This window comes from Mirounga angustirostris, unplaced genomic scaffold (genome assembly GCF_029215605.1).
Source record: "Mirounga angustirostris isolate CCGP_5_RB_7025 unplaced genomic scaffold, mMirAng1.0.hap1 SCAF_5, whole genome shotgun sequence".
NCBI classification, from domain to species: domain Eukaryota; kingdom Metazoa; phylum Chordata; class Mammalia; order Carnivora; family Phocidae; genus Mirounga; species Mirounga angustirostris.
This window is the reverse complement of record NW_026991713.1, coordinates 58,873,966-58,891,466: the sequence shown is the minus strand read 5'-3', so window position 1 is coordinate 58,891,466 and position 17,501 is coordinate 58,873,966. Positions and strand designations below refer to the sequence as shown.

The following is a 17,501-nucleotide window of genomic DNA, read 5'->3' as shown; positions in this document are numbered from 1 at the left end:
AAGTAACCCTTCCATCTAGACTACCTGTAGGCCTTCTTAAAAAAACTATGAGCTGCAGGCTGATGAAATGCTGGGAAATGATCATTATGAAGGGGCTGCAGAGGCCCACCTGGGAGAGAAATACTAGTATTTCCGTCCTAATAATGCTTGTGTTTGTTTGTGCACAACTTTGATCTTAATGAGTAAATAACTTAGATCACAATTCAAAATTTCCATTACCCACAAAAAGTAATTGTACCTCTTAAGTCGTTTTTAAAGTCAGTCACTTTCTTTGTATCTGCTGGTTTGTAATGTAAAGTTAGGTTTTCCTAAAGCAGGCTGCTGAATCCCCTAATCACTCCAGATGTAGGTACTGTAATTCTTTCCCAAATGTCGTCTATTAAATTATGTGTGCTCTCTTCCAATTAATCCTTCATGACAATGAATTTATTACATAAATCATGATTCAGAAACATACACAGAAGTGATACTTACAAATACATTTGGGTGGAAAGGAATTGCATTAGATCAGAGGAAAAAAAAATCTAATTCCACCACTTGCAGAAAGAGGGACATAAAACTAACCTTTTGATTCATCATCAGTTGCAATGGTTTAAATTTAAGTCACAGTGATTTTATAAAATTAAAATGAATGATGACTATAGAATAGGTCTGTAAGTCCTAATTCTACAAGGATCATTTGTAGCTAGGATTAAAGCCCAGAGTTCTTCTCTTTATTTTTCCTTGTGCCTCTCAGCAGGTTTCTGCCATGGGTGACAGGGGGACAAGCAATCACTCAGAAGTGACTGACTTCATTCTTGTAGGCTTCAGGGTCCGCCCAGAACTCCACATTCTCCTCTTCCTGCTCTTTCTGCTTGTGTATGCCATGATCCTTCTAGGGAATGTTGGGATGATGACCATTATTATGACTGATCCGCGACTGACACGCCAATGTATTTCTTCCTAGGCAACCTGTCCTTCATTGACCTCTTCTATTCTTCTGTTATTGCACCCAAGGCTATGATCAACTTCTGGTCTGAGAGCAAGTCCATCTCCTTTGCAGGCTGTATGACCCAGTTCTTTCTCTTTGCCTTGTTCATTGTGGCTGAGGGATTTCTCTTGGCAGCCATGGCTTATGACCGCTTCATTGCCATCTGCAACCCACTCCTCTACTCTGTCCAGATGTCAACTCGTCTCTGCATTCAGTTGGTGGCTGGTTCCTATTTTTGTGGCTGCGTCAGCTCAATTCTTCAAACAGGCATGACATTTACTTTGCCCTTTTGTGCTTCCCGGGCCATTGACCACTTTTACTGTGATACTCGCCCACTTCAGAGGATATCTTGTTCTGATCTCTTCATTTATAGGATGATTTCTTTCTCCTTATCAGGCATCATTATCTTACCTACCATCATAGTTATTATTATTTCTTACTTGTATATTGTGTCCACAGTTCTAAAGATACGCTCCTCTGAGGGACGTAAGAAAGCCTTCTTCACTTGCAGCTCTCACCTAGGAGTCGTGAGTGTACTGTATGGTGCTGTCTTTTTTATGTATCTCATACCAGACAGATTTCCTGAGCTGAGTAAAGTGGCCTCCTTATGTTACACCTTAGTCACTCCCATGTTGAATCCTTTGATTTACTCCCTGAGAAACAAAGATGTCAAAGAAGCTCTAAAGAAACTTCTAGAGAAGAGAAATACACTTGCTTGATTTTTATTTCTTTTCTACTGTTGATTTTGTGGCAATTTCTGTCATACTCCTTGTGGCCATTAGTGAAAATTATTCTCCTGAGCATCATAAAATATATTATCGGAACTTTTTCAAGGTGAGTTACTTGGAATGCTGTTAATCCTGAATGTCCTGGATATTGGAGATGTACTGGATATTAGATCATTTTTCAAGGTGAAACTCACACTATCTCAAATACGACTTTGTTTCACAAAATTGGTTTCTATTTATTTTAATGGCTTGCTGCAGAATCTGACTTTTATATGTTATTATATTGTATAAACAATATTTTATCTGGCATTTGTCTTAAAATTGTTCCTGGCACTATACACAATCGTTGACAATAATGCCCAACTTCTTTCTTCTTTTTTATTTGAGAGAGAGAGAGAGAGAAAGCAAGAGTGAGAGAGAGATTATGGGCAGGGGCAGAGGGAGAGAATTTCAAACTCCCCACTGAGCATGGAGCATGAAATGGGGCTCAGTCTCATGACCCAGGAGATCATGACCTGAGCAGAAACCAAGAGTCAGATGCTCAACTGACTGAGCCACCCAGGTGCCCCAATGCCCAACTTATTTAAAAAAAAATAATATTTTCCAACTTAATAACTACTTTTTTATCATGTTAAATAGAATTTTCATTTTGAATCAAGTATGGTATGTGTGTTTTATCAAGAGGAAGAAATCATAAGAAACAAATAATAAGTAATCTTTTTTGTCTATTGCATTATTTATTACAATAAGTAATCTTTTTTGTCTATTGCATCACTGCTATATACATTAACTTGGAAAATTTTATATCAAATGTGTCAGGTATTGTAGGTTGTTCTGAGACACTGCTAGTTGCTAAATCTTAATATAAAGAACCAAAGTGGTAGATAGAGACCTGCATACATTTTTGGGCAATCATTCCCTCAGTTTGGATTTTCATGCATTTTTTCCCAGTGTTAATTATTGTGAAAAATATTGAATAAAGTTATGGAGCAAGTTAGTCATTAAAATAGTGTGTGGTCTAAAATTTACTCATCTATGCCCCCTGGATTCATTTATTTGGTAATTTTATTTGGTAATTTTAGTATGTTTTATTATGGGTTCAGATATAAATAACCTTATTCTTTGGGGGAGCTTACCACTTACTGTGAGAATCACATCTTTGCACAGACAATTCAAATCCATAGATGTTTATGCCAAAGAGAAACATACAGGTTTCAAAGTGGTGTGCCTGAGAACAGGTGCTGGCAATTAGGGAAAGTCATAAGGCTAGGTGGAAGATGTATTTAAAAAGAATAAGATTGGAGTCAGTATACTGCTATATCAGTTCATGTTATCGGTGTGGGCTTGAAATATACCAGTGTAAGTGAAAAAAAAGGCTGATTTGAAAATTTGTATGTTAAATACAGAGAACTGATTAACTGATTAGTATGAGGGGAGTACACCAAGGAAGTGTGTCTCACCATTTTTGAACTTGTATCATGTTTCTGGTGATGGTACCAACAGATGAAATATAAAGGAACTCTTAGCAAAGTAGGAATAAAGGGGCATTTCCTCAACTTGTAAAAGAATATCTACAAAAACCTACAGCTAAGATTGAATTTAATGGTGATAAAATAGAAGCTTTCCACTAAGATAGGAATCAGCCAAGGATGTCCCCCTTCACCATATCTCTTCAGCATTTGCTTGGAAGTCTTAAGTGATGCAATAGACAAAAAAGGAAATAAAAGTATTATGGGCTGAATTATGGCTTCCCAGCTCATATGTTGAAGCCCTAACCCCTAGTATCTCGGTATGTGACTATAGTTGGAGATAGAGTCTTCAAAACAAGGCTGCTACAGTGGATTTTAATGCAGTCTGGCCAGTGTCTTTATAAGAAGAGATTGGGACACAGAGAGACACTGGAGGTGCATGTGCTCTGAGGGACGACCATGTGAAGAGGAAACCAGAGGCAGACATCTGTAAGCCAAGGAGAGAATCCTCACACCTTGATCATGGATCTCTAGTCTCTGGAACTGGGAGAAAAAAACTGGTGGTTAATGAACCCAGTCTGGTATTTTGCTATGGCAACTGTAGCCAATTGCTATAAAAGATTATACAGAATGAAAAGGAAGAATAACTTTATCTTTGTTCACAGGTGAAATCGTTGTCTTTGTAGACAATCTGAAAGAATTGGCAAAAACACCTTCCTGAAACTAATAGGAAATATAGGAGGATTACAGGATACGTGGTTAATATACAAAGGTTAATTGGTTTCCATATATCATGAATGAGCAAGTAGAATTTAAAATTAAAACACAATACCATTTATATTATCACTTCCCCCAATAAAACACTTAGGAATGAATTTCACAAAAATGTACAAGATCTCTAGGAGGAAAAGTATAAAATTCTAATGGAAGAAATCAAAGAAGACCTAAATAAATATAGAACCATTGAAGGTTCATGGAGAGGAAGACTAATATTGTCAAGATGTCATTTCTTCCCAACTTGAGATATACATCCAATGCAATCTTGATGAAAATTCCAGCTAGTTATTTTTTTGGTTATTGATAAACTTCAGATATTAAAGTGAAGTTTATATGAAAAGGCAAAAGACCAGAAATGCCAACAGTATATGGAAGGAAAAGAACAGAATTGGAGGACTGACACTACAGAACTTCAACTATACACAACCGTACTGCTACGTTAATCAAGACAATTGGTATTGTGAAAAAATAAACTAATAGAATAATGGAACAGAATTTAGAAGGTAGAAATAGAGTCACATCGATAGAATCAACTGATCTTTGACAAAGGAGCAAAGATAATACAGTGGAGAAAAAATAGGCTGTTCAATAAAGAGTGCTGGAATAATTGGACATCCACATGCAAAAATGAGAGCATAGACATAAACTACACCATTCACAAAAAATTAACTCAAATGGTAAAACACAAAATTATAAAATTCCTAGGATATAGCATAGAAGAAATCCAGATGATTTTGGGTTTAGCAATGCCTTTTTAGATACAACACCAGGGCATGATCAATGAAAAGTATAACTGATAAGTTGAACTTCACTAAAACTAAGAACTTCTGCTCTGTGTAAGATATCGTCAGTGATTGAGAAGGAAAGACAGCAGCTAGGGGAAAGTATATAGAAAATATATCTGATGAAGGATATCCAAAATATGCAAAGCATACTTAGTACTCAACTATAAGAAAACAAACAACCCTATTAAAAAAATGGAACAAAGCCCTTAATAAATACCTTACTAAACATGAAATACAGATGGCAAATAAACACATGAAAAGGTGCTTCACATCATATATAATGAGGGAATATAATATAAAACAATGAGGGGCTATCACTATGCACCTACCAGAATAACCCAAATGCAGAATACTGACATTAAATAATTGCATGTGGAGCAACAGGAACTTTTATGTATTGCTAGTGGGTGTTACAAAATTGTACAGCTATGTTGGAAGACAATTTGGCAGTTTCCTTAGAAAATGAAACATACTCTTACTGATTTATCATGTAGGAGTTATGCTGCTTGGTATTTACCCAAAGGAGCTGAAAACTTATGTCCATACCAAAACCAGCACATGGAATTTTATGGCAGCTTTATTCATAATTGCCAAAATTTGGAAGCAACCAGGTTTCCTTCAGTAAGTGAATGGATAAATAAACCATGATATATCCAGGGAGTAAAATACTATTTCGTGCTAAAAATTAAACTATCTAGCTGTGAAAAGACAAGGAGGAATCTTAATTATATATTACTGAGTGAAAGAAGCCAATCCGAAAAGAGTACCTATTGTATGATTACAACTTTTTTTTATTATGTTATGTTGGTCACTATACAGTACTTCATTAGTTTTTGATGTAGTGTTCCATGATTCATTGTTCGCATATAACAACTTTATGACATTCCGTAAAATGCAAAACTATAGTGTGAGGAAAAAGATCAGTGGTTGATAGGGGCTGTGGGTGGAGGAAGAGATGAACAGCAAAGGAGAAAAGATTTTTAAGACATTGAAAACACTTTCTATGATATTATCATTATGGATACATCATTTATATTTGTTCAAATTCTAAAATATACAATAACAAAGGTGAACTCTTGAGTAAACTGTGGATTTCAACGGGTGTCACTGTAGGTTCATCAATTGTAATAAACATACCAATCTGGTGGGGGATGTTGACATTGGACAAAGGTATGTGTGTGGGGGGGCAAGGGTATATGGTAAATCTCTATGCCTTAAACTTCTATAAAATTAACGTTTCAATTAAAAACCAAACAAACAAAAACAGTGTACCACTATACACCTATTAGAATGGCCAAAATCAAAACCACTGACTACACCAAATGCTGTCAAGGATGTGGAGGGACAGCAATCCTCACTCATTGCTGTTGTGAATGCAAAGTGGTATAGCTATTTTGGAAGACAGTTTTTCAGTTTCATATAAAACTAAACATAAACATATATAATCCAGCAATTGTGCTCCTTGATATTTACCCAAACAAGTTGAAAACTCATGTCCACACAAGAACCTGCACATGAATGGTGAGTGAATAATAAACTGTGGTACATCCAGACAGTGGAATAATATTCAGCACTAAAAAGAAATGAGCAAAATCTTTCAAGCTGTGAAAGGACATGAGGGAACTGTAAATGCACATTACAAAGTGAAAGAAGCCAACCTGAAAAAGGTACATACTGCATGATTCCCACTATATAACATTTTTCAGTTATTGTACCTTTAAACTCCAGAATACGGTTTTTTTTAATTTTTATTGTTATGTTAATCCCCATACATTACATCATTAGTTTTAGATGTAGTGTTCCATGATTCATTGTTTGTGCATAACACCCAGTGCTCCATGCAGAATGTGCCCTCCTCAATACCCACCACCAGGCTAACCCATCCTCCCACCCCCCTCCCCTCTAGAACCCTCAGTTTGTTTTTCAGAGTTCATCGTCTCTCATGGTTCGTCTACCCCTCCGATTTCCCCCGCTTCATTCTTCCCCTCCCGCTACCTTCTTCTTCTTCTTTTTTTTTTTCTTAACATTTATTGCATTATTTGTTTCAGAGGTACAGATCTGAGATTCAACAGTCTTGCACAATTCCTCAGAGGCATAACCTTAGGCTTGTGCATACTCTTGGATGTCAGCGGTTTTATTGGGCTAGCTTTGGCTGTGTCCTCACTTGATCATTTGGTTGAGTGATGTGTCTCTGTATGTTTTCCACCAGTAGAGAGATTCCACTAATTCTTCTTGTTCCATTGTTTTGAAAACATTGCGGGACATATATTTCTTTACTATCTGATCCAATTGTTTTGGTCCCCTCTGCAAGGATAGTCTTTAAGTTCAGTCTTTGAGGTTTGCTCCAACCCTAGGAGGGCCTTCTTTGCGGTCTCCTTCCCTGGTTCTCTCTGGTAGACTTCTAGTTGGTTCTCAGTTAGCTTTTTGCGCTCATGAAGCTACCAACCTCTTCTTAATTGCTTATTTCCAAATGTGTCTTATGTTTGAGAGTCACTTATGCTTAAACTTTTCCATACTTTGTTCCAAATAAAGTCAGTTCACTTGAGGAGAGCTGTGAAGCCCTCTGTTATTATGGCCTGCTTTTCATTCTAGGTAAAACCTGTGTTCAACTGTTCTGGAACTGGAACAGGAGCAGTGGCCCAGTTCTCTCAGAGTGACACTCTGGCTTTATGAGCAGGTTTCTGGGTGGGATCAGTAGCCTATGGTCTTCTAAGCTTAATCTCTCTTGGCAAAAAATCTCTATCCTTTGAACTGGAGCGATGGGAATTGGAGGCCTATGATTCTTGGCCTATCATCCCTGGGGTAGAGCTTCTATTCTATGAGTGGGCCCTGGGTAAAGGAGGAGACTTCTAGACATTTTAGCTGCTCTTGCCTTGAATAGAGCTTCTGCAACATGGAGCTGGAAGAAATAAGAAATGTTTTCAGCCTGTTACTCTCAAAGTGATATGGTAGCCCATGAGTGGGCTCTAGGGTAGGAGGAGCCCCTGTGTTCTTGTGTATACTTGCCTATGTACCACAGTTTATTATTCACATACCATACCAGAAAGGTATACTTTCTATCACACTAGGCTGAAAAGGGGAGGAAGGGGGTGGGAGTGGGCTCTGGCTCCAATACAGATGTTTGCATGTTCCTTTTGGCTTTATTTACAATATCTAAAAAGTGAAAACACCTCAACTGCCCATCAATTTAAGTATGCATAAACAAAATTTGATGTATGTGTACAATGGGAAATGGAATACTAATGAGCAATAACAAGAATGAATTACTTACACACATGAAAAAGTGAATAAATTTCAAATGCATTTTACTCAGTTAAAGATAAGCCTGCCAGAAAAGAGTGCATATCATATGCAGCTTCAATAGATAGGTAGATAGATGATAGATGGATGTGCAAAAAAAAAAAAAAAAAAAAATCAGATCACTGGTTATTTGGGAATGGGGTTAGAAGGAGACATGATCTAAATAGGGGCATGATAAATCTTTTAGAGGTGATGGAAAAGTTCTATATCGTGGGGCACCTGGCTGCCTCAGTCAGAAGAGGGGGCAACTCTAGATTTCAGGGTCATGAGTTCAAGCACCATGCTGTGTGTAGAGATTACTTAAATGAATAAAAAAGTGACTAAAAAAGTCTGTATCTTATTGTGGTGAGGGTTTCATTGATGTATAAAACTGCCAAAACTCAGATTTGTATCCTCTGAATGAATATAGTTTATTTTACACCAGCTATTTCTCAATAGAGTGGTTGAGACAAGAATTGGGCAGATCTTGTCTTTTAGATCCAAGGACTTGCATTTAAAAGCAATCACTCAGAAATGTTGTTTTGGGGGGGAGGGGAGGATTCAAGATTTAATTTTGGCCTAAAAACAGGAAACTACTGAAGGCATAGAAGATATTTATCACATAAAAAAATCTCAATTATAAAAGTAGGCTATAACTTTTAAGTATAATTATTGTTAGTGTAGCAGTAGTTGAGTGAGGATTCACCACCATTAACACGATCATTTATTTTTTTGTTTTTTTAACACTATCATTTAAATTAAGAAAACTTTACTAGTTATCAACACAAAATTCAGCTATAGTTATAAATTCAATGGAAAGTCATTAGATGAGTTTGAAGAAGTTTCTTATGTGCATGATGTTTTAGACAAGGGTGGTTTTAAATCGTGTAATTACAAAATCAAAATATTAGCTATATATTATTAATATGATTTTGTACATGACTTGTACTACAACTTTGATTAGTTTATAAGCAGTCTTATAATGCATATATCAAATTCAGAGAATTATATATACATATATGTATTTATACATCTCTGTATGTATTTTGATTAATTTATATTAACATGCTAGATATCCTTCTTCTTCAATATATCCCTGTTTTCAGAACTTACACTGTACAACACATGCATCCACCTTGAATCAAAAGTAAAATGAGAAGAGTAATTTCCTAACATGAGTGAGAACCGAATATACCTGAATGCAATTCCTGTAGCAATACAGAAATTTCTTGACACCGGGAAAAGAAAGAAAAAAAAAGTCAGCATTGAAAAATTACTGTGCTAGCCACTCTGGAAAACTGTATGGAGGTTCCTCAAAAAGTTGAAAATAGAGCTACCATATGATCCAGCAATTGCACTACTGGGTATTTACCCCAAAGATACAAAAGTAGGGATCCAAAGGGGTACGTGCACCCCGATGTTTATAGCAGCAATGTCCACAATAGCCAAACTGTGGAAAGAGCCAAGATGTCCATCGACAGATGAATGGATAAAGAAGATGTGGTATATATATACAATGGAATATTATGCAGCCATCAAAAGGGATGAGATCTTGCCATTTGCAACGACGTGGATGGAACTGGAGGGTATTATGTTGAGTGAAATAAGTCAAACAGAGAAAGACATGTATCATATGATCTCACTGATATGAGGAATTCTTAATCTCAGGAAACAAACTGAGGGTTGCTGGAGTGGTGGGGGGTGGGAGGGATGGGGTGGCTGGGTGATAGACACTGGGGAGGGTATGTGAGCACTGTGAATTGTGCAAGACTGTTGAATCTCAGATCTGTACCTCTGAAACAGATAATGCAATATATGTCAAGAAAAAAAAAAAAGAAGAAGAAGGTAGCGGGAGGGGAAGAATGAAGCGGGGGAAATCGGAGGGGTGGACGAACCATGAGAGACGATGGACTCTGAAAAACAAACTGAGGGTTCTAGAGGGGAGGGGGATGGGAGGATGGGTTAGCCTGGTGGTGGGTATTGAGGAGGGCACATTCTGCATGGAGCACTGGGTGTTATGCACAAACAATGAATCATGGAACACTTCATCTAGAACTAATGATGTAATGTATGGGGATTAACATAAGAATAAAAAAAAAAAGAAAGAGTGGGATCATATGGCATAGCTGGAGATCTGTTTTCAGTGATTGCCAATGTTTCCTGTGTCTGTGCTGAGCAGGGCATAATTTGGTTTATCCTGGGCTGTATTCAGAAAGTATATGGAATGATATTAAAGGAAATTTCAAGGGAGTGTGTACAGTGATAATCCCTAGAATCTAAACTGAGAAAGTGAGAAATACCCAAATAGTAACATTATTAAATTAGAAACAATTACAGTGATTATGAAAACCGCTGTAGATGCCCTAATACAATTTAGAGAATGGGTACTGATCCATTAAGGTAAAACAAAAGTACATGCTAAATTGACCCTTTCCACAGATGAAACACCAAGAGAAACCACCAGAATAAAATCTAACTGAATTGGGGCGCCTGGGTGGCTCAGTCCTTAAGCGTCTGCCTTCGGCTCAGGTCATGATCCCGGAGTCCCGGAATCGAGTCCCACATTGTGCTCCCTGCTCAGCAGGAAGCCTGCTTCTCCCTTTCCCGCTCCCCCTGCTTGTGTTCCCTCTCTCGCTGTGTCTCTCTCTGTCAAATAAATAAAATCTTTAAAAAAAAAAAAAATCTAACTGAATTGATAGAATCTGTTCTCTTGGACTTTGCTGATGTTTCCCATCTCCAGTGGCTTCTATTTGGATTGTTCTTTGTCATCTATATCATTATTGTGATGAGTAATGGCATCATACTTCTAATAACAAAATTGGACCCTGCTCTCCAGACCTGTATGTACTTTTTCCTTGGCAATTTTTCCTTTTTGGAAATCTGCTATGTTTCGGTTACTCTCCCCAGAATGCTCATGAACTTTCGGACCCAGAGAAGAACAATTTCTTTAGTCGCCTGTGTTACACAAATGTGCTGCATTCTTGTGTTGGGAGCCACAGAGTGCCTCCTTCTGACAGTGATGGTCTATGACCGCTACGTGGCCATTTGTAACCCTCTGCACTACCCTCTAGTCATGAACCACAAAGTCTGTATCCAGCTGGTGGCTGGCTCCTGGATCAGTGGAATTCCAGTCCAGATAGGGCAGACATTCCAGATTTTCTCTCTGCCCTTTTGTGGCTCTAATTAAATTGACCACTTCTTCTGTGACATCCCCCTAATACTCATGCTTGCTTGTGGGGAGATATTGGTGAATGAAATGATGGTCTACCCGATGGACTCTGAAAAACAAACTGAGAGTTCTAGAGGCGAGGGGGGTGGGAGGATGGGTTAGCCTGGTGGTGGGTATTGAGGAGGACACGTTCTGCATGGAGCACTGGGTGTTATGCACAAACAATGAATCATGGAACACTACGTCTAAAACTAATGATGTAATGTATGGGGATTAACATAAGAATAAAAAAATAAATAAATAAAAATTACTGTGCTAGAGGGGAGGGGGGTGGGGGGATGGGTTAGCCTGGTGATGGGTATTAAAGAGAGCACGTATTGCATGGAGCACTGGGTGTTATATGCACACAATGAATCATGGAACACTACATCAAAAACTAATGATGTAATGTATGGTGATTAATATAACATAATAAAATTTTTAAAAATGAAAATAAATAAATAAAGTGGCGTATCCACTAAAAAAAAAAAAATTACTGTGCATATCTTCTCATGGTAAGGTCTGTTAGCTTCTAGCTTAGCCTGAGGATTCTTTTCTGAGTCAGCTGGATGAACCGGACATACATTGTTCTAGGGAATGCTATATCCAGTGATCTTTCTTGGTGTTCCTCTCAAATATATCCTGGTGTGTGTGTGTGTGTGTGTGAGAGAGAGAGAGAGAGGAGTGTGCTAATGTTTGATTTTATGTGTATGTGTGTGTCCGATGGTGGTTGTGGGGGCTACAGCACATGGTGCATATGGAGGAACATTGTTCTCCCTTGACAGTCAACACTACTGTTAGGGTCTTTTTACTCAGTTTGATAAAGGATTACTAATATACAGTGGACAAAGATTTAAAGAGTTAGGAGCCTCTACCATTTCAGGATTATTCCATTATAGGACTCAGGTGCTGCCTGAGGGCATCTGCATTTTATTCCCAGGGGAGGGTTGGTAAAATATGCCTCTTTCAACCTACATGTGTTTCTGCTTCATCTCAGGAAAGAAACAAGGCACAACCTTAGCAAAGTGAGCACTTATTTGAAAATCTTCATGAAGTTCTTCTACTTAGTGAGTCCCGTTTTCCCCAGTAATGTGTATTTTTAAAAATGTGAATGAAAGAGATGACATTTGTTAAAGTGTGAGAGAGGATTCTTAGAGAAAGATGTAGGTAGAGAGATGAATAGTTATCATATCTGATTATAAGATACTATTTTGTATTTAATTGGAGGCTCTGTTACCTTTCTGGCCATTTTGCAATTTTTTCCATTAGTTCTCGCCAGAGAGAAAGGTAAATATTGAAATGACAAAGTAGTAGGCAGTTTCTCAAGCTCTGTCTATGGAAATGAAAACAGATACATTTGGAGAGTTGGGGATGCTTCATGGCAGAGAGGGAAGGGAAAGGGGCAGAGAAAGTTACTGTCTTCCCCTCTCAGACTTAACAACAATAGTGTAGAAAGCAGGAGGAATGGACAAATCTGACAGCTGTTAAATATGTGAATTTAACAAATTTATATGAAATTTATATAATTTAATCCAAGTAACTCTGAGATGTAGATACTGTTATGCAACCCATTTTACAGGAGGAAATAACAATGCAGAGATAGTATGTAACCAAAGTTACATTGGCAAACACAGAATTTGAAAGCTCAGTCTGGCACCTGAGCCTATTTTCTTAACTCTTAAGTTAACCATGAACTATTATTATCCTTATATTTTCTTCCTCATTTATGAGGTAGCATTGAGTCAGAGATGCTCAAACATTAGAAGTAATTATTTTTCTACCTCATTAACTTTTTATCAGCCATGGGTCAATATTCAGCTACTTTACCTGCCATTCTAAAGAGTGTCTCTTCTTCACTGTCTCTAATAAGACTGCCTTTGGTAAAGTCATCATAACCTCTTGGACGATCACACACTTTCTGGGATTACCATCTTCTCCTTGTGAACACTTACCTTCCACAAAGCTACCAGTGTGATTTTTGTAAAATGCCAATTTGAACACAATACTATCTTCCTAAAAATCCCCAATGCCTACCCCCTGTCTACAGAATAAAGATCAGTTTCCTTGGCTTGACATAGAGGTCTGCATGATTTCCATAAATTTCCTTTTAAGGCTCATCCCTCACTCTTTGTCTTGTGCATTACAAATCATTTATAAACTTCATGAAGTTTGCCATATAGTTATTTTCTCCCTTTGCATAGAAACCTATTTATTTCATGTTGCTTACTGCTATTTATTTTTAAAATGTGCTTAGGAAGTGTTCCCTGACCATTAGGACCACTCCCTTTAAGAGGTTGCACTCTTTTTGTGTTTTCTATAAATGTCTTTATCACTGGGTTTCCATATGGCATTTTGGTTCTCTGGTCAGTTATTTCCCCCTGATTTCATGGTGAGCTAAGTACTGAAATTTTTACGTAGAGAATTTCATAGGGCAAAAAGTGCATCAAAATTTCAATAATTAATTAATTCTCACTAAGCTATATATAACAAAAAATGAATTATCTTTATTTTTGGTTCATTTGCATTACAGTTTTCTTGTGAAGAGGGAGGATTTGCAAGAATAATTGATCTAAGGGCTCCTGGGTGGCTCAGTTGGTTAAGCGACTGCCTTTGGCTCAGGTCATGATCCTGGAGTTCTGGGATCAAGTCCTGCATTGGGCTCTCTGCTCAGCAGGGAGTCTGCTTCTCCCTCTGACCCTCCCGCCCCCATGCTCTCTCTCTCAAATAAATAAATAAAATCTTAAAAAAAAGAATAATTGATCTAATCCAGAGAAACCATTAAATAAGTGTGTCAATCTTTCAGCCTCTGGATAACTGAGCAACTCACAGGTCACCCTTAAGACTCTGTATGCTCTAGAGTATCTGTTTCTCTCATCCAAAACTCAAAAAGATTTCTTCAGTAAACCTGATATTTTGTTCTGTCTTATTATATCAGATTTTGATACATCTACCAATTATATACATTATATAACATTTGTTACTGACTTAAGATAAACAATACATCCCAACATCATCCTTAGAGTGCCAGTAGCAAACTTGGAATATATTTTTCCTAAAATCAAATTACATGGCAATCATGATATTTATCCAAATGAAGACGAAGTACAGAGAAAGCCATTCCACTACAAAATCAACAGTCAGAAAAAAATATCGTCTATACGTATTCATCAACTCTAAGTACATGAGATTCAAATAAATAAACTTTCTAAAATTAAATATTTCAAAATCATTGGATGCATTCTTTGCATTGATGCCTTCCCAAATTGTCATAATATCCAGGCCTTTCAGTTATATCACTGTTAATATAGAATTAAATAAAAATATTTTCTTCCCCAGGATCTTTCTCAGAGCTTCTTTGACATCTTTGTTTCTCAGGGAGTAAATCAAAGGATTCAACATGGGAGTGACTAAGGTGTAACATAAAGAAGCCACTTTACTCGGCTCAGGAAATCTGTCAGGGATGAAATACATAAAAGTGATGGCACCATACAGTACACTCACGACTCCTAGGTGAGAGCTGCAAGTGGAGAAGGCTTTCTTACATCCCTCAGTGGATCTTATCTTTAGAACCGTGGACACAATATACATATAGGACACAATAATGACAATTATGGTAGGCAAAATAATAATGCTGCATAAGAAAAAGGAAACCATCTTATGAAAGTAGAGATCAGAGCAAGAAATCCTTTGAAGTGGATGGTCATCACAGTAAAAGTGGTCGATGGCTCAGGAAGCACAAAAGGACAAAGTAAATGTCATGCTGGTCAAAACAATCGAGCTGACACAGCCATAAAAATAGGAACCAGCCACCAACTGACTGCAGAGACTAGTTGACATCTGGACAGAGTAGAGGAGTGGGTTGCAGATGGCAATGAAGCGGTCATAAGCCATGGCTGCCAAGAGAAATCCCTCAGCCACAATGAACAAGGCAAAGAGAAAGAGATGGGTCACACAGCCTGCAAAGGAGATGGACTTGCTCTCAGACCAGAAGTTGATCATAGCCTTGGGTGCAATAACAGAAGAATAGAAGAGGTCAATGAAGGACAGGTTGCCTAGGAAGAAATACATTGGCGTGTTCAGCCGCGGATCAGTCATAATAATGGTCATCATCCCAACATTCCCTAGAAGGATCATGGCATACACAAGCAGAAAGAGCAGGAAGAGGAGAATGTGGAGTTCTGGGCGGACCCTGAAGCCTACAAGAATGAAGTCAGTCACTTCTGAGTGATTGCTTGTCCCCCTGTCACCCATGGCAGAAACCTGCTGAGAGAAACAAAAATAAACAAATGAACTCTGGGCTTTGATCCTAGCTCCAAATAATCTTACAGTGTTAGGATTTATAAAGTTATTCTATAGTCATTAGTCATTAGCCTTATAAATTATTGTGACTTAAATTTAAGCCAATTGCAACTGATGATGACTCAAAGATTAATTTTATGGCTGTGTTCCTACAAGCAGTGGAATTAGATCTTTTTCTTCTGAGTCTAATGCAATGCAGTTTCACTCAAATCCTTTCACATTTGCAAATGTCTCTTCTGTGTCTGTTTCTGACTCATGATTTATGCAATAAATTCAATGCCAGGAAAACAGTGTTTTCAAGAGAGCAGAAATAATTTAATAAATGACTTTTGGGAAGTTATTCTGGAGTCTGGGTTTGGAGATATTAGGGATTGCCTACTTTAGGAAAACTTAACTTTGAAGCTTTAGTTTAAATTACATACCAGCAGATATAAAGAAAGTCACCAAATTTAAAAACAACTTAAGAGGGGGGCGCCTTGGTGGCTCAGTTGGTTAAACGTCTGACTCTTGGTTTCAGCTCAGGTCATGATCTCAGTGTCGTGAGATCGAGCCCCCTATTTGGGCTCTGCACTCAGCAGGGAGTCTGCCTGTGCCTCCCCCTCCCTCCACTTGCACATTCTCTCTCTCTCTCAAATAAATAGATAAATAAAATCTTTAAAAAAAAAAAAACAATTTAAGAGATACAATTGTTTTTTGTGGGTAATGGAAACTTTGAATTCTGATATAAGTTATTTACTCACTAAGATCAAGGTTGTCCACAAACAAACACAAAAATTAGTTCTAGCAGTTTTGGGGTGGAGTCCTTTGGGTTTTCCACATAAAAAGTATCATATCATCTGCAAAGAGTGAGAGTTTGACTTATTCTTTGCCAATTCAGATGCCTTTTATTTCTTTTTGTTGTCTGATTGCTGTGGCTAGGACTTCTAATACTATGTTGAATAGCAGTGGTGATAGTGGACGTCCCTGCCGTGTTCCTGACCTTAGGGGGAAAACTCTCAGGTTTTCCCCATTGAGAATCATATTCACTGTGGGTTTTTCATAGATGGCTTTTATGATATTGAGGTATGTACCCTCTATCTCTATGCTCTGAAGAGTTCTGATCAAGAAATGATGCTGTATTTTGTCAAATGCTTTTTCTGCATCTATTGAGAGGATCATATGATTCTTGTTCTTTCTTTTATTAATGTATTGTATAACATTGATTGATTTATGAATGTTGAACCAACCTTGCAGCCCAGGGATAAATCCCACTTGGTTGTGGTGAATAATCCTTTTAATGTACTGTTGGATATTATTAGCTAGTATTTTGGTGAGAACACTCCAAAACTGCTAGAACTCATACAGGAATTCGGTAAAGTGGCAGGATATAAAATCAATGCACAGAAATCAGTGGCATTCCTACACACCAACAACAAGACAGAAGAAAATTAATGAGTCGATCCCATTTACAATTGCACCCAAAACCATAAGATACCTAGGAATAAATCTAACCAAAGAGGCAAGAATCTGTACTCAGAAAACTATAAAATACTCATGAAAGAAATTGAGGAAGACACAAAGAAATGGAAAAATGTTCCATGCTCATGGATTGGAAGAAGAAATATTGTGAAGATGTCAATGCTACCTAGAGCAATCTACACATTCAATGCAATCCCTATCAAAATACCATCCACTTTTTTCAAAGAAATGGAACAAATAATCCTAAAATTTGTATGGAACCAGAAAAGACTCCAAATAGCCAGAGGAATGTTGAAAAAGAAAAGCAAAGCTGGAGGCATCACAATTCCGGACTTCCAGCCCTATTACAAAGCTGTCATCATCAAGACAGTATGGTACTGGCACAAAAACAGACACATAGATCAATGGAACAGAATAGAGAGCCCAGAAATGGACCCTCAACTCTATGGTCAACTCATCTTCGACAAAGCAGGAAAGAATGTCCAATGGAGAAAAGACAGTCTCTTCAACAAATGGTGTTGGGAAAAT

The 17,501-nt window shown here is 37.6% G+C and overlaps 2 protein-coding genes and 1 pseudogene across 2 annotated transcripts; 2 read left to right on the top strand and 1 right to left on the bottom strand.

The window, feature by feature from the left end:
• Positions 1–748: 748 nt before the first annotated feature.
• Positions 749–1,689, top strand: LOC123838722 (olfactory receptor 9K2). The gene is given in 2 exon segments (XM_045867726.2): positions 749–920; positions 923–1,689. Coding segments are annotated over 2 exon segments (939 nt in total).
• Positions 1,690–10,682: 8,993 nt separating this feature from the next.
• Positions 10,683–11,339, top strand: LOC123842650 (olfactory receptor 10AG1-like; annotated as a pseudogene).
• Positions 11,340–14,504: 3,165 nt separating this feature from the next.
• LOC123842128 (olfactory receptor 9K2-like) lies at positions 14,505–15,467 on the bottom strand. The gene is given in 1 exon segment (XM_045871540.2): positions 14,505–15,467. A coding segment is annotated over 1 exon segment (963 nt).
• Positions 15,468–17,501: the final 2,034 nt, after the last annotated feature.